This window comes from Ovis canadensis, chromosome 3 (genome assembly GCF_042477335.2).
Source record: "Ovis canadensis isolate MfBH-ARS-UI-01 breed Bighorn chromosome 3, ARS-UI_OviCan_v2, whole genome shotgun sequence".
Classification (NCBI taxonomy): Eukaryota; Metazoa; Chordata; class Mammalia; order Artiodactyla; family Bovidae; genus Ovis; species Ovis canadensis.
In genome coordinates this window covers 41937195-41961113 of record NC_091247.1, presented here as the reverse complement: position 1 = coordinate 41961113, position 23919 = coordinate 41937195, and the positions used below count along the sequence as shown (strand labels likewise).

At 41.8% G+C, this 23919-nt stretch overlaps 1 protein-coding gene across 5 annotated transcripts in view; it reads left to right on the top strand.

The window, feature by feature from the left end:
- The window catches only part of MEIS1 (Meis homeobox 1), a 146115-nt gene that overhangs the window by 22062 nt on the left and 100134 nt on the right, over positions 1-23919 (top strand). For all 5 annotated transcript variants that reach the window (XM_069580337.1, XM_069580336.1, XM_069580338.1 and 2 more), the window contains one exon: positions 8021-8132. In XM_069580337.1, the coding sequence (XP_069436438.1) occupies positions 8021-8132 (112 nt within the window). The remainder of the gene's footprint in view (positions 1-8020; positions 8133-23919) is intronic.

Genomic DNA, 23919 nt, shown 5'->3' with positions numbered 1-23919 from the left:
GACCCTGAGAGGGGCTGCTGAATCCCATGGTCTCACCACTAATTTACCATCTTCCCTGAGTCACCAAAATTACCCTCAGGCCTCTATTAAGTGGGAGTAATAAGCACATTTTATCTCAGCATTAAAAGAGGGCCCAACGAGAACCCTGGCGGCCTGCAGACTTGGCCACTGGCAGGTTGTGGGTGTGGGGACAGGGAAGGAAATGAGAAAAAGGAGGAGAAGTGTGTAAGGAAGATAACCTTTAAAAAAAAGTCCACCTCCCCTGGGGAGGTGCATGGGGACCACCACCAGGGACTGTCCCAGACTCCAGCCAGCATGACAGTCACCTTCCAAACTTTATCACCTTTCTGCAGAACAGAGGGTGGACTTAGAAAAGGTTCTACCTCCGGACCATTCCCCGAGCTCATCTTAATGTGGCCCTGGTCCACAGCATGTGTTCAGGCTGCGGTCTTAATCTGTGAGCTTCTGGTGTTTAAAAAGATCTGAAAGCTTGAAAGGGAAGGGGGCAGTTTTACTGTCTTAAAAGAAAACATCCTGCTCCAACTTTGCTTAATGATTTCCAGGGTTGGTTTTTTTTTTTTTTTTTTTTTTTTTGGAAATCTGTATAAAGAATTTTACATTTTCTTGGAATTAACTGGATTTGCAGCTGCATGATAGGTTTTGAGAGGTGCAGGCTTTCCCTCAGGCTCTAATAAACTGAAGGTGCAATCTGGTAGCCGAGTGTGTTAGAGACCTTATCTGGTTTCTTTAGGTTACTGAGCACATTTGCCAGTGGGATCCACCAAGATCTTCAAAGAGGGGTCTCAGCATAGCAGACTTTAGATATTCATAAATAAAAAGTCTGAGATCCCAGCTTCTCAGCTTCACGTCCATGCAGGTAACACATATCCTTTTTCATGGGGTACCTGCACAGTTTGTGCTTATCACTCTGCATATGGGTCTCTCTGGTGCCTCTTCCTCAGCTGGCACCATTGACTGAGAGATGCATGAAGAAATCATATCTGCTAAAGTTATGTGCCTTTAAAGATACTAAGAGACACTGTTTAGACAGAGGTGAGAAGTCTGGTGGTGTGTGTTCTTAGTCACTCAGTTGGGTCCAACTCTTTGAGACCCCATGGACTGTAGCCCGCCAGACTCTTCTTTTCATGGGGATTCTCCAGGCAAGAATACTGGCGTGGGTTTCCATTTCCTTCTCCAGGGAAATCTTCCCAACCCAGGGATCAAACCCAGGTCTCCCACATTGCGGGCAGATTCTTTACTGTCTGAGCTACCAGGGAAGTCTAGTGAAGGGGGACTCATTACATGTGATTCGGCCGGCAGTGTGGGATGAGGTATTCGATGAGCCCGTTGGCTCTGCCTCCTGAGCTGGTGCAGGTATGTGTGTACACGTGTGTGTATGAATATGTACAGCGGAGGGAGAGCAAGCGTGTGTATACACACATTGGTGCATCCCCCATGTGGACTGGGACTCCCCTGGTCTGGAGGGACTGAGTTGTTTAGTTTGGGAAGCAAGCCAGCTCTTTCAGGTCACTAGAGATCACCTACTAAAGAGACCCTGGTGGTTTGAAAAAGTAAATGTACTTCCCCAAAGAGAAAGCAGCCTGTTGATAGGTGTGGACTGAACTTCAAATTTTGAATACTGTGATCATTTCATCAATTTCTACCTAGCTGCTAGCTGACCTCTTCAGAGACAAGATCACGAGGCTCTCATTTATCTACTTTTTTTCCCCCCAGTGGGACTGGTAGTGTAAAGGTTTTGAAGGAAAAAAAACCTCACTGTTTTGGTCTGGAAAAAAAAAATGATTCTGGCATCATACTGATGTGATGAAAAACCAAGTGCAAAAAAAGTCAAAGTGCTTTGTAGACTGTAAAGTGATTTATAAATATTAGGTATCAAATGAAACTTGATGGGGTGGGGAGGAGCAAACCACCTGTAAAATCATGTTATTTGAAGGTGAAAATAAGATCAGTTTGCATTCCCTGAGCACACACCAGCTGGGAGATAGCCCAAGGCATACTGAGCTGCACATGAAGCCAGCTCGGGTTAGCCATTCTTTCCAGAAGGTCTATAAACTGAGTACACCTGTATGTAGATATTTTAGGATTGACTAGGTCAACCTACATTGTTTCATTAGTGTTGTTACTTTATTATTGTCACATTAAAAGCTATTGTAGGTGCCACCTATTGGGTACTTGCTGCATGCCTGGAAATTGATGCTTGCTGTGTCTGCAGAGAAGTATTTTTTTAATCCTCATTTACGGATTAGGACATTAAGAGTTAGGGAGGTTGTGACTTGTCTTCAGACAGTGTGAGTGGTCTAGGATACGTCTGCTGCAAGTTTACTCTCTTTTGCCTGTGTTATCTTGCAACTATTACGTTTTTATAGTGGTTTGTGTTTGTGTGAATAGAAGGGAGGTGTTTTTAAATTGTGTAAGTCTTTTTTCAATGCTTTATAATGTCTAATGTTGGCGATCACAGTATTAGGTGACAACAGAGATCCTCTATAAATCACTTAAGTGATTTGTTTATTCATTGAAAAACATATTTGTGTCTGATATGGTACAGACATTCTCTTGGGATAGAGGGCATTAGAATGAAGATACAGTCCAGGACTTCAGAACGTTTATGGTGTAGAATTGTAGACAGACTCAACAGATCATCATGGAACTATATGAGGGTAAAATAATAGACGTGTGTGTGAGGGGTTCTAAGTGATCAATGAGGGGAGCCTCGTTCATCCTGGGGGAAGTGTGTGTGTGTGTGTGTGTATGTATCAGGGAAGGCTTTCTGGGGAAGGTAGTATCTCAGTTGTGATTTAGTAAGTAGGAGGTAATCAGGGGCCAGGTACAGCAGAGTAGGGCATTCCAGGCAGCGGAGAAAGATGAGAATGGGCCCAGAAAGACAAGATGAATGTATCTGTCAGAAATCACATGCTAAAGGGACTTCCCTGGTGGTCCAGTGGCTAAGATTCCACACTCCCAATGCAGGGGCCTGAGTTCAATCCCTGGTCAGGGAACTAGATCCCAACTGGAAAAAAAAAAAAAAAAGAAAGAAAGATCCCCCATGGTGCAACAAAGACCTGGTGCAGCCAAATAAATAAATAAACATTGAAAAAAAGAAAGAAAAAAAGAAATCACAAGCTGGAGCACAAGGATCAAGGAGAAGATGACCCCCAGGGGGTAGACTATGAAGGATTTTGTGTATCAGGCTAAGGACCCCAACATGTATTCTATAGGCAGGAGGGGACTGGTTATTCATTCAATAAACATTTCCTGAGTGCCAGCCAGTATCAGGCACTGTGCTTGGTATGAAGGATGCAATAGGGAGCAAAATGGGCACTGGTTCCTATCATAAAACTGAACTCTTTAAAAACTAGGGAGTAATTTGACTTGAATTCTTTAATGCTGGGAAGGCCTTAACAAGAACAGTAATCACTAAGGTGAAAGATGAGAGAAATGGACAAGACTTGATGACTGATGTGAAGGAGTTGATGAGAGAGAACTAGAGAGGGAAGGGTCTCATGCATGGTTCTCATGGATGGTTTTATAGCACAGATGGATGGGGTTATATAAACATCCACTAGGGTCAAGAATAAAGAAGACTGAGTCAGAGGTTTGGTGGGGAGATGAAGAGTTTAACTTTGGACTCGTTAAGTCCTTTGTATGGAGATCATTTCACAGGGAACTGGGCATACAAGTCTAAAGCCCAAAGAAGAGATCCAGAGACACAAAGTTCATGCGTAGGGATGACACCGCACATCACAGTCATGAAAGGAACTGTCTAAGGAAAACGTGGAAAGTGATACAAGAACCTCCCTGAAGGATATCCAAAATTAAAGTATAAATGGAAGAAGGATTCATGAAGGGAAGAAGAAGGTTAAAAAGCTACCACCAGATGGCTTTATTCAGGAGGAAGGATAGGCTGGAAAGCTGTAGTTTGTCTGTTGGAGGGTCAGTGGAACAGTCACTAGGGAATGACTCAGTTTAATTCTGAAGTGCTGGACTATATGCTCGTGTTCTCTAAGTGCTGAGTCCTGAGTGTGCGCGATACACTGTGCTGAGAACAGGAGAGAACAAGATGGAGAAGATTCTGACACCATCCCTGGCCTGGAGGAGCCTGTAGTTAAGGAGGCTGTTGCTTCTATTTTAGTACCAGATACAATTGCCTTATCAATAAAAAATACCGCTTGATGACGTTTAGCTTATTATCACTTGGAAAACCTTCTTTCAAACATTCTTGAGAAGTGGTGGAAGGAATGGGAATGTTCAAGCTGTTGAAGAGAGAAAAAATGGGGAGAATCACAGACTTGCTTCACATATTGAAAATGGCTGTCTTCTGGGGGCCCCAGAACTAGACAAACCAGGCATGGGAATTAAAAGGAATTAAACTGACTTTCATATTATGTGATATATTTATACATTGATGATGCCATCTGACAGAGGATGAGATGGTTGGATGGCATCATTGACTCAATGGGTATGAGTTTGAGCAAACTCCACGAGATGGTGAAGGAGAGGGAAGCCTGGTGTGCTGCAATCCATGGGGTCGCAAAGAGCTGGACATGACTGAGTGACTGAACAAGAAGGACTTTCTGATGGAGGGAGGCCCCTAGCTAGCTGCCTACATTTATGACACATGAAATTACGTCTGGAAGACTGTTGACCCTCAGTGTCCGTTAGAATGTAGACTTTGTGATGTTCAATGTCTTTCCAGCCCTGGATTTTCTATCTAGCCCTGTGAACATTGAGATAAGTTGTTCTCAGATTTTTAAAGAATCACATACTCCTTTGAGAATCTAGTGAAAAGTTATGGACACTATCCCCAGGAGGGAAAAATCCAAGTATGCACATAATACAATTATTATTAATATTAAGACCCCCAGCTGAAGTATTATGTAGGAGGTCCATGGACTTTAGGTTAGGACCCCTTGTCTTAATGGATTTCTAATAAATGAGAACATAGATGTTGCTTACTCTGAAATTATGTACCTTGAAGAAAAAGGCTCTTTGGGACTTAATTTAGAATGATGACTAAGGTTTGCTATACATCTAATGCAATGCATCATTGATTTTATTCTGTCAGCCTTACTTTACAAGTGGCCCCAAGCAACTCACAGCTTCACAGATATATGGACATAATCAAATGCACATATTTTATTTTAAAAATAATAATGATGTTGTTTGGTGTAACTGCATATAGTCATGGAAATATGTTATTGTAACTGAGCTTCTCTGGTAGGTGGATTTGGGGGAAGTTCTTTCTGATTAGATCCGTCTTGCATATTTGTACTGGAAGACTTCATGAGCTATTTCTGATACTTAGACTTTAATCACGCTTAATGAACTGAACTAAGCATAATTCTTGTTCTGTTTTGGTAACCTTGTGGATTTCTCCTAATGCTTAGTTTTGTATGACTACCCCGTTCTTGAAATGCTAATACCCCAAATGCTAATTGAAAGGAGGACCACAGAAGTTAGATTTCCTTGCAGAGAAGTGCATTCAGGTTTCTCAGGCCTTTCCAGAAGAGCAAGGCTGTGAGAAGAATGATATTAGGTGGAAAAGATTGGCTCCTACCTTTGGCGAGCACACAAATTTAAACATATAGGTTGCACAAAATTTGGATAAACTGAGGTGGAATCCAACATTTCTTGCATGAATGCCTGTATAATGTGGCGATAGCTGTGAGAAAAGAGGAGCCCAGCATCTAAGACCCAACACAATGAAAATGCAGTGAATCGGAATGCCTCACAGATCATAGCGGAATCAGAATTTCCAGCAAGGAAAATCTTTTCATGGTGAATTAAGTGGTGGATGAAGAAAAATGGTGATGAAAAAAGGTAGGCACAGATCACAAACACTGGGCTCAGGGCTCACTGCTGAAGATTTAAGAACCTTAGCTAAAGCTATGCAGAATAGAATGTGGAAAATTGAATTTACTAAACAATTAAGCATTGAATTAATCTACATCCTGCACAGTAGAAAAGTGGGGGAGGGAGCAGAGCGGAGTTGAATAAATCAGTGGAGCTCATTAAAAGATAGTGAATATATCAGGTCTGTTGTAGCATAGAGGAGGACAGTTTCCTGTGTAACACGGAATCATTCTTGGGTTTGAAGTCACCTTTCTGGAGTCCCAGTCTTAATCAGATTAACAAACATGCTTCTGATGAGGTTAGTCTGTTGCTCTGTATTCCAGCTTGTTATCACTAGCTTTTCTATTAATTACAAGTCAGATCACCAGTCCGCAATAGTAGTGAGGGACAACATAAATAAAATGAGAGTGCCCAGGAGATGTCACTCGGAGGATCTCATGCATCCTGAAACTCCCACGGGTTCCTGCAGCCTCCCACATGCCTTGCTGGTCTTTTGTTCAATTACAGTTAATGCAATAGTTTGCCATTTTCTCCTTCTAATTATATTTTCAAGTGGGATTTGTAGCACATAGAAAAACATCCTTTTACATGTTGAGACACCGGGGTTTTGTGCCTGGCATTGTCTATCCCCTGGGTGCTGTACCATTCTTTCTGCAGCGCTCTGAATAAACAAGTCCCCCTTTTAGAGCTGCAGTTGTACAAACTGAAAATTTATGCATTAACTGTTTGCATTCTGAGCATGTGTTCCAGATTACGTCTTACAGCATTCTTCTGGCATGCTACAGAATGCGTGTTTGTCAGAAGCGTTTCTTTCACAGTTCACATATCTTTCAATCACAGAATCAGCAGATCAATTAGCACTGTTTTTTAGAATATGCATACATGGTTGAATCAAACATACAAGTAGGTGCGTATCTTTCTGTGACTTTATTTCATTTTTTGGGCTGCCATAATCTTCTGGTCAAGATGATCGAGTAGGTGGCAGGCAAGCATCCCTTTCAGGAACAGTGAACCTCTTCCTTCAACTCTGGTATATCATGCCTCTTAGATGGGAATCTTTACTCTTCTCTCCCTGGGTGTCTGAAACATTTTGCCCTGCTCAGTTATTCTCATTTCCTCTGGGATATGGAATTACTTTTTAAGAAATGAGCAAGGAGCCCTTTGGTTTTGCTAGGTATATTTAAAGTGTTGGGAGGGTCAGAAACTTTAACTACTACATAGTCATGAGCCATGACATTCAGTGACCGAAACGATGTAGACATATTTTACATCCAAGATCATCATGCTGCCCCGCTGATAATCTTGGAGACAAATATCCCTTCCTAGCCAAGAATCCGCTTTCTACTTTGCATCATTCCTACTATGCAGGATGACTGGTGACTCACAAGGCTGTTTTTTTGAAAGCTAGCACTGAAAGCTAATTAAAATCTTTTCTGGGTGATAAAGGGAGATTTGGGAGAAGAGTCACCATGATTGTTTCCCCCAAGAATTTAATTTACAGCCAGTTTTTTTCCTATCTTAATGTTACTTTCAAATGCACCCAGTGATAAGAAGCAACATTTGTTTTCCCCTCAATAGTACAAGAAGGCTCGGCATGGGGCTGAGTGTACACAGTCCATGTGAACCTATTGTTATTCTCATTTCTTTTTTGTCCCTGTGCCTGGTCCATTTGCCATGTACCATCCGGCAAACAGCTGACACATACTAGCTATTATGGACCCTGGCCTAATTGTGAGGTCTTAAAAGCTCTGCCATGTTTGTCTTCTAGGATGAATCAGAGGCTTCTGCTCAGCGCAGTGCTGCAGACCACCACTCTCATTTTGCATTTTTAGAGTAGCAGACTGTTGTGCCAGGGGGATGGTGGATGTCAAAAATACAGTCAGCATGAAGAACAATGTTTCCTCCTCCCCTTCTTTGCCTGGAATGATCTCGCTTTCCTTAGTAATAAAGCACGCAGTTACTTATGCTTAACTATCGGTAGATATTATTTTAGCTTCGAAGCAGAGGCTGGCAAAGTTTAGATATGCCAGTGGAGCTCTGAGCTGGCACCATTGGTGAAGGGGGACGGGGAAGATGGTGGAGTTGTCCATCCCAGCTCTCCACCGTCAACACACTACTCTATTCAGATGTCTGCTTTGTGCCCCCACAGCCCTCTTGGAACAGAGACCATGATGACACGGCATCTACCCGCTCAGGAGGAACCCCAGGCCCTTCCAGTGGGGGCCACACGTCACACAGTGGGGATAACAGCAGTGAGCAAGGTAGGAGAGCTGCTCTTGATTCTCTGGCTACTTGTGTCATTTTCCAGGGTTGAAAAATTAGAAATGTCTAGTGAATGACTCTTTGTACAATTTTTCCTAGAATGTAAACCCTGTATAATATGAGAACTGGCTCATCTTATCTTATCCCCCACCCCGACCCCGATCCCCTTCTTTCTCTGCCATTCAAGCTACCTAGCTGCTTGTCACCTGGCCACCTTTACAAAACAGGGTCAGTGAATTGAGATGAAAGAAGCTGATTAGACGTTTGAATGTGTAAAAATAGCATGCCTCGAGTACCCTGCTATAGAAATAAAAAAAGTTTATTATTACTTTCCGTTAGAGGCTTTTCGAGAGATTGTGAAGAAGCATCCTCTAGGATTCCAATTGAATGATGTCTTAAGATGCTTAGGAGGCAGTGGGCTTTTCAGGAACCATGTTGGGCTTTTCTCTTCACTGGGTTGAAGCCATTTTTCCAGATTTACTTATTTGGATCTCTTCAGTGCTTGACTTCATGGCAAAGTCAGACTAGAGGGAGTTAGGATGAGATGGAAAGCAACCAGATCAATTCCGTCACTGTGGTTCTTGGGGTGCACATACCTGTGTGTACTTTGGTGCCCGCAGATGTGCATGTCTGACTGTCACTGGTGGGAGATAAAGTTTAAACATAAAGTTCAGCTTCAGCAATAAGGTGAACGAGGATTTAAATGTCTTGTACTGCTTTTGATGAGAACTACTGCAGTGGATTTTGTGTTCAATTCATGCAACCAAAGTTTAAAAGAGTATTCTCTCCCTGAATATAAAAAGACGGCTTTATTGAGGTTGACTCCGAGCCCACAGTAGGTACATACTTTTAAAATCAGCTTTTATGATCATGTTTCACTGGAGTGTTGTTACCCAACAAAAGAATTTTGTTTTCTAACCAAACCAGGCTATGCAATTAGAACTGCAATGTCTGCAATGAATTGAACACCATTAGTTTGACAACGTGGAACTTTCTCTGGTGGTTCAGATGGTAAAGCATCCGCCTCCCATGCAGAAGTCCTGGGTCAAGAAGATTCCCCTAGAGAAGGGAATAACAGAAACAGGAAAGTCCTTTCTTGGGAGGCGGGTACATGCATGCTATTTGGACTGGGAATAACTTCTACACATAGAATTGTAAGCATTTGAGATATTTTATTGTTCAGAGAGAAGTTGCTGACATCATCACAACTCTAAGTCTAGTAAAAATGGAGCCTGGAATAGTAAACTTGTTCAGAGCTGAGACAGAAACAGGTAACCTCTGACCTCTGCCTTTTACTGCGGAATTATATGCAGCATAAATCCACAGGGCCTCTTTCCTTTCAAGTGTGGGTATGTATACATTATGGTGTCAACTGTTCACAGTGCTGTAGTTAAGGTGAGGTCAACATTTCCATAGAAAGCCCTACTTTCAGAATTCAGCTTGCACCATGAATTTTCGAAAGGTGTAAATGGAATCTCAATTCTTTCTGCTGTGCTCCAAAGTTGCTACATGGGGTCATAGCCTAGTGTTTCGTTTGTTTGTTTCTTTTTCTTTTTTTCATGTCTTGCTTTTTTAAAAAGAATATATCACCAAGCAGGCCCCTAGTTTAGCTGTGTAAAGGATGTAAACTGCTACAATGTATTTGAATTAAAAACAGAAAGATCCTCAGATAACAAAGATTTTCAGAGAGCAAGTACCCCATCCCAGTCTTCCCCTTTGACGCATCAGAACAAGGAATCAGGAATTTCTCAGGTTCATTTCTCCTTCAATGAGTGTTCTCCAAAGGCCACTTTAATAATGAATGTGATTATAAGCCATATACCCTTCACATTACTGGAGTTTTCCATTCACATCGTTTCTCTTTCTGTTTTTTCATATAAAACCCACCAGCTCATTTTTCCTTTTAATGCATTTTCACATAAATTGTCTCATTCGAATGGAACCTGTGGAAAACAGTCATGCAATCCTGGGCAGTAGATAGAACAGGTCTAGCCATTTGACAGATGAGGAACAGGAGGTTGGATGAGCTGGGCAGTTTGCTGAAGCTATGGTGCAGTGTCAGACCTCAAATTTCAGTTTCCTGATTATTTTTTTAAGACTCTTCTCATCATGCCCTCTTTCTAGCAAAGAAGTAAAGTCACTTATTTCCACGGTCATCATGGGAAGGCTTTTGGTGCTGATCACACCTCCCCCCTTGACTCCCCCCACCAGCTGGACCACAGAGGTGGTAGGAGTCACACCTTGTGTGCCCCCTGCCCCTCCCCACAGGCTCTCCTGGGCAGTGCGATTTATTCCCTGCTAAATGCAGAATGATGCCTGGAAGTGTTGCTTCAACAACTTCTGTGCATTTCCATGCCAACCGCGACCCTTCTCGGCTCTTTTTTTTTTTTTTTTTCATCCTTGGGACCTGTGAAGCTGGATCTTTGTGCAGCCTTCGGATTAGCTGTGCACCGTGGCTTTCCCATGTTCTCCTGTCTGCCTTTTCTGGCAGGCATGGATGTGTAAGCCGTGCCAGCATTTGGCCCGTAGTGCATGTCCTAAATAGTTATTTACACAGTTTGAGTCCATTTTAGTCAACTGGGTAAATAACAGCCCTCTTCAAAAGATTTATAAATCCATAAATATGTCTTTATACATACCCAATAGACAGAAATAACTCAATCTGTCAAGAACATATCTAGAGAGGTGTTTCCCCCACAGACGGGAGTAATACATATTTTAAAACTTTCTCTACTATATTATTTGTACTGCATTTCTTTTCCCCTTATTCGTTTTCAATGTTTGCCACTTTATTATGGCACCCAAGGTACAAAAAAAAGAGAAAAAAATCCCCTAGGCTTTGGTCTTCTGTTAAACAACCTTGTCTGCAGTGCAAGGTAGGCATTTGACAGATTCTCACCGAGTCTTGTTCTTTCAGACTTTGAAAGTAAAGAAAAGAAAACCAATCATCCAGGAAATCATAATGTTCAGACAGATTTCAAAATACATTAACAATTCCTAGTAAAGAGTTTCAGCAGTTTGAGGAATTTTGAGACCCTGATAATTAGACAAATGAGTTGACTGTTGTGGTTGATAGAGGAGTTTTAGTCTACATTTTTACCTAAGCATAAACAATAATGTACAGAATCCAATGCGGATCATTCTGAAGAGAATATACATGAGGTATATAACCAAGAAAATGCCAGCGATATTCTTTTGGGGGGATTTAGTGTTTATTCATGATTTACTCAGAGGTAAAGAATCTACCTGCAATGCAGGAAACATGGGTTCAATCCCTGGGTCAGGAAGATTCCCCTGGAGGAGGAAATGGCAACCCACTTCAGTGTTCTTGCCTGGAGAATCCCTATGGACAGAGGAGCCTGGTGGGCTACAGTCCTTGGGGTTGCAAAGAGTCGCACATGTCTGAACTGAATGAACATGCATGTATGATTTATATAATATCTTTCTCCCCTGACTCAAATTATTTATCATGGCAACTCTTCTTATGGCATCTGCATTCACTTCATATTAACACTCATGGTCCCTTGCAGGAAATTGATTCTTCAATAGCAAAGCGCCTTTAAATGGGCATTTATAAGGAAGGCCTAACATCTGTATTTGGTTGGGGGTTTTAGCTGCTGTGGCTGCAACATTGATTTTTGTCTACTTTTTAACTTTCCTCAAAGCACTTCCAGAGATATGAGATTGGATTCTTATTCTCGCCCTGTCAATGATTTGCTATTTTCCCATTTCAGAAGAGACAAAATTAGAGCTCAGAAATCTTGAAATGAGTCACTGTCAGCCACCTCAGAATCTTGGTCTCTTGCCTTTGTAACTGCTTTAGGATGTGGTGTTTTCAGGACATAAGATGAGGTGCACATTGGCAGATCCTGGGCTCCTTCATGTGTCTTTTTTATCCTACTGGGTGCAGCTGCCCTACTGATCGTAATCAGGGTCGACTCTAGTAAGCATGTGGTTTGGACAGGAAGAACACCAAGCAAATCTGGTGCTCTCTTCATGGATTTTTTTCCCACTGCTCCCCTCGCCCTGGGGCTCCCCTGGTGGCTCAGATGGTAAAGAATCCTCTTGCAATGCAGGAGATCGGGGTTTGATCCCTGAGTTGGGAAGATCCCCTGGAGGAGGGCATGGCAACCCACCGCAGTATTCTTACCTCAAGAATCCCCATGGACTGAGAAGTCTGGTGGTCTACAGTCTGTGGGGTCACACAGAATCAGACATGACTGAGAGACTAACCACAGCACAGCAAACCCCCACCCCTACCCCAGGGCTTGCAGAGCCACTCTGTAGCTCATAAGCAGCCTTAGCTGTGCTTACATGTTTTGAGTTTGGGCAACTCCTTTTTGGGTTGAAAGTCAAGAGAGATGAATACATGATAGCAATGAAATAATAAAATAACCCACTATGGGTCAGTGTAGGTATTTCATCAGTTGTGTTTTGGAGAAGGTCACTGAGGTCCAGAGAGGCTGAGAGAGTTACCCACAGTCACATCCTGGTTGGTGGTACAGCAAGGACTTGAACCCATGCAGTCTGACTCCAGAGCCCAAGCCACTATTTGACGTGATCCTGGGATGTTGCCTAGAAATGGGAAAACAGATCCTGCGAGGGCCATTCTCTCTGTTATCAATTCAAGGACTCTGCCTCCTAGTGCCTGCACTGGGCCTGGTCCTCTTGTCTGTAATCAGGTGATGAAGCTGTGAATCAAACAGAATCAGCGTTAGCTTCAGGGAGGTTCTACTCTGCTGGGGACTGAGAATCCAGTTTTGTGTGCTAAGTAGAAGGATGATTGAGCTCTTTACAGCGGAGCAGGATGATTGATATGATTAATTTGTATTATGTATGAAGAGCCTCCACCATTGCACTCATTCAAAGATTTATTGAATTGAGAAGAGGAGCCTAGAAAACAAGTAAGGACATTTCTCTTGCAGAACATTTCCCACTTCAAGTTCATCTCATTTTCCTCTTTTGTGAGGAGAAAGAAAAAGTCTGATTTCTACATTGAAATTTCATGTGAAACATTTCAACCCTAAAGAACTTTGCTGGTCTCTAGAATTTTTCTAAAACCCGCTTATGAACTTCTTTGGGGGCCAGGGCTCAGATCAACAATGGTATCTTTGCTCCCACAAAAAAAAATGCAAAATCAGGATGTTTCTTTAAAGAGGAACCATTGAGAAGCACTGCTATTTCTTTACAATAATGTGTCAGTAGTTGCCAGTGCCTCCCACTGCCCCTCCCCCCTGCACACCAGCTTTTGTAGGCGTTCCGGCAACCTATAGGCAGAAGGCAATTCCATTTATTATTGAAGGGAATTTGGAGGCAGTCATTTCAGACCTGTGAAGCCAGCAGGCAGAGCTGGGTGAGAGCAGGGCGGTGGTGGTGGTGGGGGGTGGGGGGGTCGGGCGGCGAGTTCGTGGAGAGAGGGAGGTAGGGAAGGGCCACATTTTGTTCCAGATGACTAAGCAACGATTTATATACCCGCTCGCCTTTTTACATGAAGAAGAAAAGTAATAACAGCCCAAACCCGGGCATTTGAAACAGTCAGCTGTCTGATGAATAATGGGGTAGGTGGGAAGGAGCTCTCTGATTGGATGTCTTAATGAGCAATTTCGCACAGAGTTTGGGCTGCAGTTCCCCTTGACCTTTGCCCTTTATTGACCAAACTGACACTTCATTTTTCACATACTTCCAATTATGGCTTGGCTCAAGTATTGCCCTCCCTCCTTTATTTCTTTCCTATGGACAACTTGAGAGTAGTTGAGCCCACAGAAGATATTTTAATTTGAAAAACTATTGTAGCAACTCAGGTTTAGGATATAATCTGTAATCTGCAGTTTTTCAGATGAAGACACAAAGTAAATACTGCTTGTTTTGAAACAGTTTTATTTTCTGTCTTTTTTTATCCCAATTTATTTTAAAAAGAAAATATTTATAATAATCTAAGCACCCTGAAAAGAAAGAAGAATGTCTAAAAAGTAGAGTCTTTTTAAATTTGTCTGTTGGTCCAGGTGACTTAAATGATCTTACATTTGTTCACACTTACTTCTTAAGCCTTGTTCTTCTCCCAGAATGTCTTCTATTTCAATAGCACTAGAATGCATTTTGCAAAATACACTTTGGTGAGAAAAGTAGAATATAATTGTGATCACAGGCCATAGCCCTTGGGCCACTGCTGCCCTGTGTCGTGCTTCAGTTCCATTTAATGTTGATTGCAAATTCAAGTGTGGTCTTTGCGCTCAGTGGCAGGCAGAACAGGAAAATGATTTCCTGATGGGAAAAGTCAGGTGTAAAAAAAGAAAGGGGAAGTTATTACAGTCTGCAAATCCATGTTATCAAAAAGTTCCATATTACTAACTTATCAAATATGTTGAATTAGATGTATGGACAGAGAATTGTTTTTTCCCAAGAACACCCTGTACTCTAATCACCTTACCTTTTATTGACTCATCAAATGTGAGTACCTGTTTTCCGTTCTCCATTTGCTTGGCTTCAAGCATCATGAAAGCAGGTTGTCTTTCAACAAAGAAAAATAACTGCATAATCTAAAAGGCATAACTGTTTATTTAGGGGCATGAACTTGTCCACGAGTGTTTTCACAGAAAGTGCATATTCTCACTAATACCAGGGGTACATCCCTAGTGAACTTGGTCATTGTTTTTCATCTTAACTGAAAAATTCATTTGAAATTATTTACTCCCAGATAGATTGCCCTCTAACACAAAACTATGTGTTGCAAAGTGGATGAAGTGTTACCTACTTTATTATGTAGCCCTGTGGCATATCCATGGCATAGTTTTGCTATAATATGGTAATAAAAGAATACGTAAAAGGCAGACAAAGGTTCTGTCTTTTTCTGTAAGGTGACCTCTGTTACCAAGTAACTGCTTTACTTATGAGCTTATTAAAAACTCAAAAAATGAGCTTTTCATACTTCAGAGGCATTGATGTGAAAATGAGCTGTCCTGTGAGTAGTTTTCTTGATCATTTTTAGAACAATTGATTAGCCAAAGAGCTCCTGTCATTAGTTGACATTGACTGATAGCAATTTGTCACAAGCTCTGAAGGTCAGCGAGACAGTTGGAGTTTCAGCCTGCCTTTGATTGACCTTTACAGAGTCCATCCTCATGTGATTGGATTTGAATGGGTCTGACCCTCGATTGGAAAAGACAGGACATTAGTCAACAGGCTCATTTCGTATATTTTCTGTTGATTGCTCATTTTTATTTATGTGTGAACTCAAGGTCTGGATAGCTTATCAAATTTTGTACTCTGGTTTTTGAAATTTAAGAAGTGTGATACTTGTTAAGTATGGCCTTAAAACCACAAGTCTGTGTTCCCTCTGGTTTGCAGTGTTACAGAACACTCTGTATGTAATGTAGACTTTGCTGCTGACACTTGCTATGTCACCTGTGCAGATACTGGGATTTTTGTTGCCTTTGAAATTGAAATTTTGACTTTGTTGTGTTGGTTTCTTAAGAAATACCAACGTCAGTGTGACTTGTAGGACTTCTGAAATTATACCCCAATTCTTTGACTTTCCGAGAATTAATGGCATTGGTCTCTCAAGAGTCTTGTGATATTTTAAAATAAAAAATGAGTAGCAAAGAATTCTATGAATGATGATGTTATGTCAACTCATCATGAAGTCCTGCAAGCCAGAGGTATGAAAACATTTTAGAAAGGTGTCTTCTTCACAATTTCACTTTGTCTGCTGAAGATTAGAGAAAGCTTTTCTGACTATAACAACGCTGGCCTCTCGGTTAGAGTGGGACCTCATACTTTCTGTTGTAGTGGGCCTGGAAGTTAATGGTTACTTCTTTCTTCCCAAAACCATGAAATGTTTTTCAAAAACATCTCGTATAGAAGAATATATTCCACATTTGTATTAACAACATGCATTTTATTGCCTTACGTAAATAATAAAAGGGTCACCTGTGCTTTCAGAACTCAAATATTAGTGTGTAATTATTTAATTCAGTTTCCAAATAAGGCCTTTCTTTTCTCTTATTCTCATTCACTTTCCCTTTTCCTCTTGTCTCTGCATTGAGTTTTAAACTATAAGCAATAACTTGCTGTTCAAGTTCATCCTCCTAGGCATTTTAAGGTCACCACAAAGAGCCTGGCACAGCTGAAACATGTGTTTCAGTTTCTACTCTAGAAAATAAACCAGGAGAGAATCCATTGTCCCTGGTAGTGGATTCTTTACAAGGTGTCATTCTTGGCAAAGCTGCAATGAGGAAGTTAATTTTAGGGAAGCATCCATTTAATATAGCCCAAGGAGCTAAAAAGAGTTTAAAATTGTAATCACTTCTTGCAGATGAGCCAGAATATGATCGCAAGTTGTATTTAAGGGGAGAAATGTAAATTTATACATTTCAGTCAAGTCATTAGAAATAGATTAAGCACTTACTGTATGGAAGGTGCCCTGTGTGAGGCTATTAAATTGAGTAGGTCATAGTATTTGCCCTCAGGAAGCTCATGTGTGCTACCAAGAGCATTAAGCCGATGGAGGTGAAATATTCACTAAATACTGAATATTCTTAGGAAGCTATGAGTGTATGTATTTCACAACACACCAGTGACCCAGATACACTGAACTCTGTGGCCAAGGCTGTTGACTAAAACACAAAGTGGATGGGATTTGTCCTAACAGGCAGAGGGACACTTCCACCTTGATTCTCAGACTGCCATGTAAGCTCAGGATCTCTGGGCCCCTGTGAGGCCAACTGTGATCCATCGTCCCCTCTTGATAACTAGACCCAAGTGGCCACCAAGGGTCTCTGCTGTTTGAACCAGTGGGGTCATCATTGCTTTCTCAATCTTCATTCACATCAGTTGATTCATATTGATCTTCATCAGGGAATCTTGACACTTTGAAGGGGAGAAGATCCCTTTGGCAGTTTGGTGAAGTCAATGGATCCCTTGTCAGTAATATTTTTATTAATGCACAAAATCAAATACATAAGACTATGAGGGAAATTATATTGAAATCCAGTTATCAAAATATTTTAAAAAACAAATTGTAATATAATGATGTAAGTTTTTTGTTTTAATGTGCATTAAATAACAAAATCTAACAATAATTCTATTGTCTACCACATTTTTGAAATAGTGATGAATGTAAACAGTGTCTTAAGATATTTATAACAACTATATTGGGATATGTTATTATGATTTCCATAGGTGACAAAGTCACAGGTCCTACTAATAGTTCTGTGATTTGTGCCTACCTAGATACATACTTGCCTGGAGAATCCTAGGGACGGGGGAGCCTGGTGGGCTGCCGTCTATGGGGTCACAAAGAGTCGGACACGACTGAAGTGATTTAGGAGCAGATACAAACTTGAAATACTCATTCCAGTTAAAGTTTACTGAAAATAAAAGATTAATTTTTTTCCCTCCCAAGTACTTAGATCTTCTGAATTCTAAACCATGGATCCTCTTGGGGAAGTCCAGGTTAAAAACTTCTATGTTAATAGGTGTCATCTGTAGGAAATATTCTGTGAACCCCCAGATTGGAGGAAGTGACCCTCTTTTATGCTCTCAGGGTATCTTGTGTCTTGTCCTTTCTCATAAACATATGTGTGTATATACACACAGACAAATACACACACACACACACACATATTTTTCAGGTCCATCGTCCTAGGTATTCTAAGTATGTGTGTGTGTGTGTGTGTGTAGGGGGCTACCCTGGTGGCTCAGTGGTAAAGAATCCACCTGCAATGCAAGAGACATGAGTTCAATCCCTGAGTCAGGAAGATCCCCTGGAGAGAGGAGCCTGGTGGCCTACAGTCCATGGGGTCATAAAAGAGTTAGACACAACTAAACAACAACAACAACATAAATTTTTGGCCACACCGTGCAACATGCAAGATCGTAGTTCCCTGAGCAGGGATCAAGCCTGCACCCCTAGTCTTAACCATTGGTCCTCCAGGTAAGTGCCTCCTTTCTCATATATTGAAATGAAGCATTCATGCATCGGCCTCCCCAGGGGATGATGTCTTCTTCATCTTTAATTCTCCTGTGCCCAGCTTAGTTATGGCACATGACCACTGATAGATAACTATTTGTTGAAGAGGATTGCGACCCCTCTCATGCTTTCAAACTGTCTGCACTACATCTCCCAAGGACTGATTTCTTCTGGGTACCAGGTGGCTAATCGCACATGATCCTCTCTGTCAAAATGTAAACAGATACCAAAGTCTTGCCTATTCCCACCCCTAGAGAGGTGTTTTGACTGGAGCACTCAAGGAAAGATTCTATAGGTAGCTCTTTCAGAACTTGGTGGTAGACTGGGTTTGGGGATGTACCTTAAATCACAGCATCTGCCTAGTTGCTAGTTCTACCTACTCCTCCTCTTGAGTTCTATCCTCTGGGCCTGAATGGGTTTCCAACAGAAGATGGCTGGGGACTGGCTGCAGCATTTTGGTATCTTTTGAAGGACCTTAAGTTAAGAGGTTAAAGATGAATTACAGGAGTAACTGTGCCACCCTGGGAGAATGCTTTTATCCTTGTGCTGTTCCCAGCAGCAGACATGATTCCATCCCCTGGGATGTGATATTTAGCTCTGCTCCTGAATTTATCTCTCTCCCTCATGACTGCTAGCACTAATTAAGGATAGTGGTGGAGGTTTTGGCTGTTGGCCTAGCAAAAACTAACCCAAACAGTAAATTTATGCCAAGCATTTTCCTTTAAAAGAGGTAGGCGTTGTCTCCCTTTTACAATGATTGGTCCCAGAAGTGTAGTTGATAAGTTGGGTTTTGCTCAAGTGTCTGGCTTTGTGGATTAGTTCAGTCTTGCAGATAATTTTCAGTAATTACTTAACCTAAAACATTCTGTTTGATTAGTACAATTATCTTTGGCCTTCCCTGTTTACCAATATCAACCCACGTGCATTCCCACCTAGACGAAACTCATCTTATTTCCTAACAAAGAATGGAAGAGGTAGAACTTCTCCTACCTGTTCCCACATCAGGAGAAGAAGGGAACAAGGCTCTACCTAGAAAGTCAAAAGTATCTTCAAAATTGTGTGTTTTTAAGAAAGAAGGAATTGAAGAGTCAATACGGAAAACATTGTATTTGCCAATAGGCTTGTGGCTAGATTTTTAGCATTTGATCAGTTCTCTCTCTTTCTAAACGTTTTATTTGTTGAGAAGAAGGGAACAAGGCTCTACCTAGAAAGTCAAAATTATCTTCAAAATTGTGTGTTTTTAAGAAAGAAGGAATTGAAGAGTCAATATGGAAAACATTGTATTTGCCAATAGGCTTGTGGCTAGATTTTTAGCATTTGATCAGTTCTCTCTCTTTCTAAACATTTTATTTGTTCTGTTTGAATCTTTCCTTGAGCGCTTCCTTTTACAATACACCTGTGACAGCAGGACAGGTAAGACCTTGACACCCTTTTGTGCTTTGATAGCTTAGGTGAAAAGGATATATCTTAATTATACAATGTTTTAACCTATTTTCCTTTTTATTCTGTGAAAGGATTTAAGGAAGGAAGCAGAAATATATAGTATAGGATTCGAAAAAAGTAGATGAAAAAATTAGAATGAAAAGAAAATAAATAAGACATCATTCTTAAGAGAGTGTGGAACATTATGAATTATAGGCTCATGTCCAGTTTTTAGAAGTAGGCAGTTAAATTGGCTCTGAGCTTCCTAGCAGCCAAAATGAAGAGTGAAATCTAATTAGTTACGAGATTTAGAGCATCCTTGGATGTTGCTTAGAAGAATCTCTTTGACAGGCATCAGAACCCACATATCCTCACCCAGGTAATCCAGGAAGACGGCATAGGCTGACATCCTCACAGCACCTGTAGGACTCCTTTACATCTCTCTCAGCTCCCTAGCACAGTGCTGCAAATAGAGTAAGTGCTTGATCAATATTTGATTTATTTGTCTGGATGTCTGGATTTATACTCAGCCCATTCACGTTTTAACTCCTTGGTATCTAAGCTAAGTCTGATTGCCGTGGCTGAAACAGATGACAGCTTGTCTTCATATGAACCGCAGTGCTGATTGTTTTGTGATGCCATGAGTGTCTTTCCCAGTTTCCATCACCCTCTTCAGACCATTTTATGGTGAGCCAGCTCCGTTCTCCAATCTTTTCTCCCTGTACCTGGGGACAGGGGTACAGGTGAGAATACTCTTGTCCTTCTGGTTGTTATCCTCTGAAATGAGGTAAATGGATCTGGAGAGATTCAGATAGAAAGTGATTCAGTCGTGTCTGACTCTTTGCGACCCCATGGACTGTAGCCTACCAGGCTCCTCCATCCATGGAGTTTTCCAGGCAAGAGTACTAGAGTGGGTTGCCATTTCCTTCCCCAGGGGAATCTTTCTGACCCAGAGATCGAACCCGGGTCTCCCACATTGCAGGCACACACTTTACCATCTGAGCCACCAGGAAAGTCCCAATTCAAGATTCAGATAAGTGATGGTTAAAATGGAGATGCTGAGGGACTGAGCTGGGATACTGGGATGGTAAGATATGGTGGCCACAGTCTTTATGATTTCATCCTGTAAAATTGGAGGGGATTGTGTGTTGTGAATATTTGATTTACCAAGTACTCAGAACATCTCCTCACATGAAAGGAATTCTCTTAGTGCCAATAAAAGGTATTGTTTGATATTGTGAATTTTAAGCTGATGACAGGAATGCTCCCAAACCTAGAAAAGGTGAAGATAGAAGTAGTCCCGTTCACCAACTTACTGAGTATTAATGGAATGTCCACTTGTACCAGCCCATTGCTAGATGTGAGAATTGAGAATGAGAGAGGCTACTCCTGGAATCAAGACGCCGAACATCCAGTGCTGGAGCAGACAGTTCACACAAGGCAGGTTAAGTCTCACGGTTCAGTGGACTCAGTGTAATTTGGAAGCAGAGATGTGGCACCTAACAAACTGGCAAAGATGCAGTGACTGCCTCTCCGCAGCCTTCCACGGCAGGCAACAGTAATCCATCACAGTGCCCTTTCTCATTGAATGAGACTTGGATGTTTGTCCATCTCAGCACTCCAGGCAACCGCTGCCACCACCCCCAGAGTTAGCCCTAAGAGCATCTACTTGCATTCCCAGTCTCCTACCCAGCTTCCTCAAGGGGCAGCTTGGTATGGAAACTTGATGGAAACTTGATGTGGATGGAGAAGCAGAAGGGCATGCGAGGCACAGACATTAGTTTGTGTAGTGGCATGAAGGAAAGAGAAAGCGTGCCACTGTAGCTGGAGTGTGAGCACAGAACAGGGGAAAGGGAGGTCTGAGGTGAGGCCAACAGGCAGCAGGACCAGGCAGCGAGGGGTCATATACATTGCCTTGGGAGTTGGGAGTTGGCTGGGAATTGAGGAGCCACCGAAAACGTTAGTGTTGTGTCTTAGGCAGATCTGAGTGAAGGAGGGATGCGTCGGGGGGAAGGTTGGGGCCAGCACTTCTCATATTCAGGAAGACTGGGCTTGTGGGTTGAGTCGGAAGGAGGAGGCTCTGGAGGACTTTTGAGGAGGAGACTGGACCAGACTGAGTGGTGAGGGGTAGAGGAGCTCAGAAGGGCTGGAAGCAGGCCAGGTCTCAGAACACTGCTCTCTAGACCACAGGTCCTTCCAGTGCATTCCCTGTCTTCTCCGGGGAGCCTCCCTGAGAGAAGGTCATTGAGGCGTATGGCTTCTCCCCCACACCCTGGCTGCAAGTTCTTCCCACCCTTTCTGAGGGCAGCTCCTGGAAGCCTGGCCGCCACCCTCTGCCGCCCTGCTTTCCCGCGGAGACGGCTCTGGCTCCGTGGTGACCAGGGGCTGCCTGGAAAGGAAGAGGCCAGCCAAGCTATCATGGGAATTTGGTGACTCATTTCGTCAGTTTACTGCTCTGAACATGAGGTGACTTCCCCCTTTGCTTGACAGCTGATTGATGAGCATTTCCTCGGAGTGGATGCTTTGTTTCACAAGCCTTCGTGTTCATGGACTCTCAGTGGGTGCTAATCCTGTCTTTCCCCTTCCCAGACTGCTGAGTTTTCTTTTTATGTAGAATCTTCAAATTACCTGCCCACGACTTAATCAATTCCAGGTTGGAAAATAGTATGCTCTTAACACTTGCTGATACAACTCCATTCCATCCACTTTTTGCCAGAACATTGAAGAATCCAGGATACTGTTTTTTAATACGGAAACAGTATTTCCTTGACTCCCAATCTGTCACCTGGTCCTTAGTGTGTCTACATTGAAAGTTGTCCTTTAAAATAGTGTACCTCATTTTGGGCGTCCAGAATTTTGTTTTACAGAAAGTTAGTTTTCACTTTCTTTCCCAGGATGTAGGTTTGTGTATTTTTAGAAAGATTGCCCATTACTTTGTTTCCAGATGTCCTGATGTTCTTGATAGGAAAGGAATCAGCTTTGGAAAACATTAATTGCTCCACTAAATGATGGAATGTTAATAAAAGCTACATAGCAAGGAGTGGAAGCATTCCTTTGAGGTTCCAAGAATATTCCTTATTTTTCATAAGTGAGGTGGAGGCAGGAGACAGGTTCTGTGGGTCAGATCATCATCCTAGACCATGGCTGTGGTCCTTAGGGTTAGTTTCCACATTTCAGGCAGAGGCAGTCTGTTTAACGTGCCTTACTTTGCATCTGGAACAGATTCTATTTTTAATCTGTAGGTTGAATGTGGCGTGGAGCCATGTGCTGCCCAGTTCCAAACGCATAACTCCTGTTGCTATCAGTGAGTTTCTTGATGGATTGGAAAGAAGTATTTATTCCAGATCTTTCTCTGCCTTTGTAGAATTAAACATGCTGAACAAATCCTAGCCCTTTTCAAGTTAAAACGAAATGTTTTCTGAGGTAGCAACCATGCTGGCTTAAAGGAATCATGCAACAATTCCAAATAGACACACACACAGAACCGTAGAATTGGTTTTCAGGCAGAGACAGGCAACTGGGCTCAGGAACCTTGGTGGCAAACAGAGTAAAGGACATGGCTGTATTGAACTACACAAAATTGCTTTTAAATAGAAGAGATAAGAGGAGAAAACCTTTTCTTTGAACGGTACTCTACTTGTGAGAATGCACACATTATTGTTGGTGAGCAATGCTAACAAATGCCCTCCTGTACTTCCTCACTCTTATTACCCAGTGGTGGGAGTGGTATGGCAATGTTCGCTCAGAATTGACTGATGTTTGCATCTATAAATAAATGTACTCAAATCATAATTGTTATAACAGGATTGTTTGATTACCTGGCTGTGGCCTTGTTCTGAGATAGCTTTTGGATCACCTGTTCATTGGGAACATTTGACAGACCTGTGTTTATTACCCAATTGAATGTCAGTAGCAATTGCAGCTAAAGATAAACAAAAATGCAAGTACTTGTTGACCTTGACTTTTTTCCATAAGAGGTTGGACTTGATGGCTCTATTGCTGTTGAGCTGATAAGGGTTATAAACAGTAGTTTAAGGAAAATGTTTTATTCCCAGAGGAAAATACCCTGTTTGCTGTGGGAAATGGCAATAGCCATGTATACCCTTTGCCAAATTTCCTTAATTCACCTTTATTTGGCCTGTGGGAAAAGAATGTGGGTGAGGGGAAACTTTTTATGGCTTTAATATATATTTGAATAGACTGTTATAGCTTGTGAATGGTGTAGTTTGCAGATTACAATTTTAGAAGAAGCCAGTGATGCTTTTGTGATTTATGATACTTAGTAACATGATTTCTTTGGAAAACATCACATTAATATAATCTTGTGTTTCAGAGATGCAGTGCTTGTAAAAATACAATATGGTGCCCAAATGGTCTTTCAGATTCTAATTAAAAAC